The 4,131-nt window shown below is 35.5% G+C and overlaps 1 protein-coding gene across 1 annotated transcript; it reads left to right on the top strand.

The window, feature by feature from the left end:
- The first annotated feature begins 926 nt into the window (after positions 1-926).
- On the top strand, positions 927-3,717 carry LOC100182863. The gene is made up of 5 exons (XM_002129988.4): positions 927-1,136; positions 1,381-1,516; positions 1,949-2,109; positions 2,762-2,929; positions 3,374-3,717. Exons 1-5 carry the CDS (start codon positions 1,023-1,025, stop codon positions 3,443-3,445), a joined length of 651 nt encoding a protein of 216 aa, XP_002130024.1. The 5' UTR covers positions 927-1,022; the 3' UTR covers positions 3,446-3,717.
- The last annotated feature ends 414 nt before the right edge of the window (positions 3,718-4,131 follow it).

Genomic DNA, 4,131 nt, shown 5'->3' on the forward strand with positions numbered 1-4,131 from the left:
ATAACAGTAATTGTAAGTTTTTAGGAAATACAGGTATGGACAATTAATATAGGTATAGGCCCTAATAATACAAATTTACGGTTTCACACCTTAACCGTTATAAAATATAAATTTAAAATATTTGGCGAAGTTAAAAACGTACAATTCTCTGTTTTGAGACTTGCTAACCTTAACTGATCATTTCTTTAAACTTCGTGGATTGACAATATTACCCTTTTTGCATGGTAAAAAGTTAATGCTAATAACGATCCGCATTAACTGGTCATATGATAACTCGCTAGACGCGTTATTTTGCATGGTCATTGGTTTATACGCGTATCAACATTGAGTTAGCTTATTTTACCGCAATATTGTTAAATATAGTTTATAAAATAAGTACTGATACCTTATGGTGGTATTACGAACTAAAAACTGTAAAAATAATACCCGAAAAAGATTAATCTCTTAAAAGTGAAATTGTACTTCCACAATACTTTTCTTTACTCGCATAATGCGAGTAACAACCAACCTCCTACAGCAGGTAACACGCTTATGACGTTATGCGTGTTAACCTTGTTTTTGCGAGTAAATATGCGAGTACTTACGCACATAAAATTGACCATGCAAAAAGGGTAATAACCAACCTCCTACAGCAGATGACACGCTTATGGCGTTATGCATGTTAACTTTTTTTTGCGAGTAAATATGCGAGTACTTACGCGCATAAAAATGACCACGCAAAAAGGGTATATGTCTGTATATTGCTGGGTTAAGCAATCGCGATGTTTATCGGTTTTAATAAAAAACAACTCATTTCCAACGCTTCCTACGTTTCGCACCCCCTTTTAATTGCAAGCGCTACACGTATTATAATCGTTACATTTTGTTCCCTATCAAACCTTATTACATATTGAAACTTTATTGAATGTATAGTTATGATACCGGCAGCACTTTAATACGAAAATACTCCTTACCGAACAGAAGACCTCGCTCCATTTAATGTTTATGAGACATCAATTGCCAGCGGATTCTTCACCCAACTAATGGAAGGCTCAGTCATGCACGAATTTGTAAGCAAAGTTCACCTTGGTGCTGGTGGGCTTGAATGTTTGTTCGAGAGATGTGAAAACGGGTCTGAACTATCGTGTGGGCACGAGGTAGGCTCATAACAAAGTCAACGATCTAAAGAATATTCGCTTGTACAAAAATGCTACAAGCGTATACTGCATAACTCTAGAATATCTACTTGTGGTTTATGATGCAAACAGGATGGCTATTTTTTTAATGTAAATTTTCTTTGACGAGCTAAAGTTACCCAGAAGTACATTATTTTAAAGCTAAAGCTACGGACCACGGAGACATTATTCATTATATAGCTAAACTATCATATGCTGATCCTAGGTACAGGTGTCGCCATCCTTAACGGGGAAAGCTGGAATTAATTCGTTCATTGCCCTACCCACCAATAAAACTATACTAAAGCAGACCAATGAACCCGTGCAAGAAGTAACTATGAACATATTTTGCCCAGAGGACGGTAATTATAGCTGGCTAGATCATCACTATGTATTTTTATATCTTAAATTCCTTGTGTAGAAACACACTACTTTTAGTAGGGTGGGGGAGGATGAGACAACTTTGTATTCCATTTTCTCATCCCATTTGGTAGTAAACAAAGAACATTCTATTGATTACAAAAACAGCTTCCTTTCAACTTTCATAAGAATCATTGTTAATTGTTTAAAACAAGGTTAGGATATTTGGATATTATGTGCCAAAAATGTCCCATATTACCCCACTCTACTATATACATAAAACAGTCGTGTAATAGAATAGCTCTGACCACGGCCTACTAGAGATCCCTAGTAGGCCGTGCTCTGTCCTATAGAAGTCCCTTAACGTGGCCCACTATGGGTCTGTAGAGAGGTTACATAAACAGCACCGCACCTAAAATACGTTTCTGTTATAGGTTACTACGCATGCTGTTTGGACAATAGAGCGGACAAGTTCAATTCAAAGTTGGTTCATTTCCAAATTGTTGTCCTGCATCATAAAGAAGTTAAATACTTTCACAAAGCAAATCATAATGCATTACAGAACGAATCTGATATCAACATGTATAGGCTTTACGTAAGTATATAAATATGATAATAAACAACTGGTTTGGTAATTCGTCTTTGGGATAATGGAAGTGCTTTTTCGCTGTGGAGAAAATGCATACTATATATGTCCTAAATAAGATAGGCAGAATACACTAACGGTCTAATTGGAATATTTTTATTTATACACCCGTGCCAGTTATGTAACTCGAACAATATAAAATCAATAATTTTAGTTTGCCCCTTCGTTTACAACTTAACAAAGGTTTGAGTGTTACACAGAATCGAAAAAAAAAGATAAGAAAGGGTTAAATAACAGTTGATATAACACACCAGAAGTTAAAAAAGGACAAAATTACTGAATAAAACGCGCTTTCGCTAAAACCACCAGAAAATATGAATAAAACAACTATAACATAACTTTAGCATGTATGTTTATATACAACATATATTATGGTGGGAAAGATGGGACACCTTTTCAATTTATTTTCTCGTTCCATTTGGTAGTATAAAGAACGTTTAAAGAATTATAAAACCGCTTCCTCACGACTCCCATAGACGGTTGTTAATTGTTTAAAACACGATCAGGATATTTAGATATTTCGGTGTTCCATCTTACCCCACAGACTGTATATTAACCTGTATTGTATAACTCTAACCGTGCTCTATTTCACTTTAATTAGGACCGGGTGTTTCAAATTGCCACCGACGTCGGGTTTTCTACACGTTACTTGCATCATTCACTAAATAAAATCGAAGGCGACTGGGATACTTTAAGATCAAACATGTCTCGTGTTTCTTTTACTTCTATGCTGGCCGTGATTGTGGTTTGTTTCGTCGGTTTCGGCCAGGTAGGTCAATACGTATAAGCTTTAATTTTTTCCACCTTATATATTGTAGGTGCTGTGTAAAATCCTGTTGACAAGGTCCATACCATTGGACATGTGATTTAATCAAGGTTTGGCCAATTACCCTGATTACCCTAATACCAATTAGTGTCCACTGATAGGTCCGTGTAGTGTGCGTTTGTGTCTTACCCATAGACACCTACTCCAATCCGTATCGAGCTTCGATCCCATTATCTATGTGATCGCCTGACAACTGAGCCACGGGGCCGGAGAGCATAGATCTGGGATGCGTATCTAAAATACAATTAGGCCAAAATTAAACTTTCTAACAACGGTCAAGTGTGCGTAGACAGTTCTATACCCTTATGTACACCCCCGTAAGCAGTTATATAATAGTTTGTTTTAAAGTATTTTCTGTGTACGGTTTTACGATTTTGATGGTTTCAGGTCTACTCGGTAAAAAGAATGTTTAAAAACAACGCACTACTTATTGGTGGGCGAGGATCCAACAAACCTTAAACTACAAAGAAGAAGTTAACAGATATCGGCTCAATAATTTCATTTAAACAAATTCTCACTGCATCGATAAAACAGCAACAGATAATATGATTGAAGAGTTCTGTAACATTTTCTTTTCATAACAATTGTACAGAAAATAAAATTGACAAGTTTTAGCTTCTTTGTTCGCTATCAAGTTTGTGAAAGTGTGTGTGGTGTTTTGTTTCATACCTGTTTGTGTATTTGTTAAGTTTACATTGGACATAGATACAAAATATAATATACAAACAAAATGTCGAGTATAAATACTTGGGTGTAGAGCCATTTTTGGAAGAATATATAGTATGGGATACGAGAAGATGGGATACCTTTTATTATATTTTTTGTCTTTTGTGATAGTAAACAAAGAAAATTAAAAGAATTATAAACCGTATCTTTATGGCTTTCATAGGCCGTTATTAATTGTTTAAAACACAATCAGGATATTTGGATATTATGTGCTAAAGGTGTCCCACCTTACCCCACCCTACTATATTTTATTTTCATTGTTTTCGACTATATGCGTTCTCTCCCCGTATCTTATCAGTATAGTTACTGTTAAACTGTCGGACCAGCAGATAGCTTATAGAATTAGACCATATGGCCTATACCTAATGAATTTGTATTGTGTAGGCTATGGTTCATGGAGTGAAAGAATTATGAACTTC

Source organism: Ciona intestinalis, unplaced genomic scaffold, assembly GCF_000224145.3.
Source record: "Ciona intestinalis unplaced genomic scaffold, KH HT000281.1, whole genome shotgun sequence".
Taxonomy (NCBI): domain Eukaryota; kingdom Metazoa; phylum Chordata; class Ascidiacea; order Phlebobranchia; family Cionidae; genus Ciona; species Ciona intestinalis.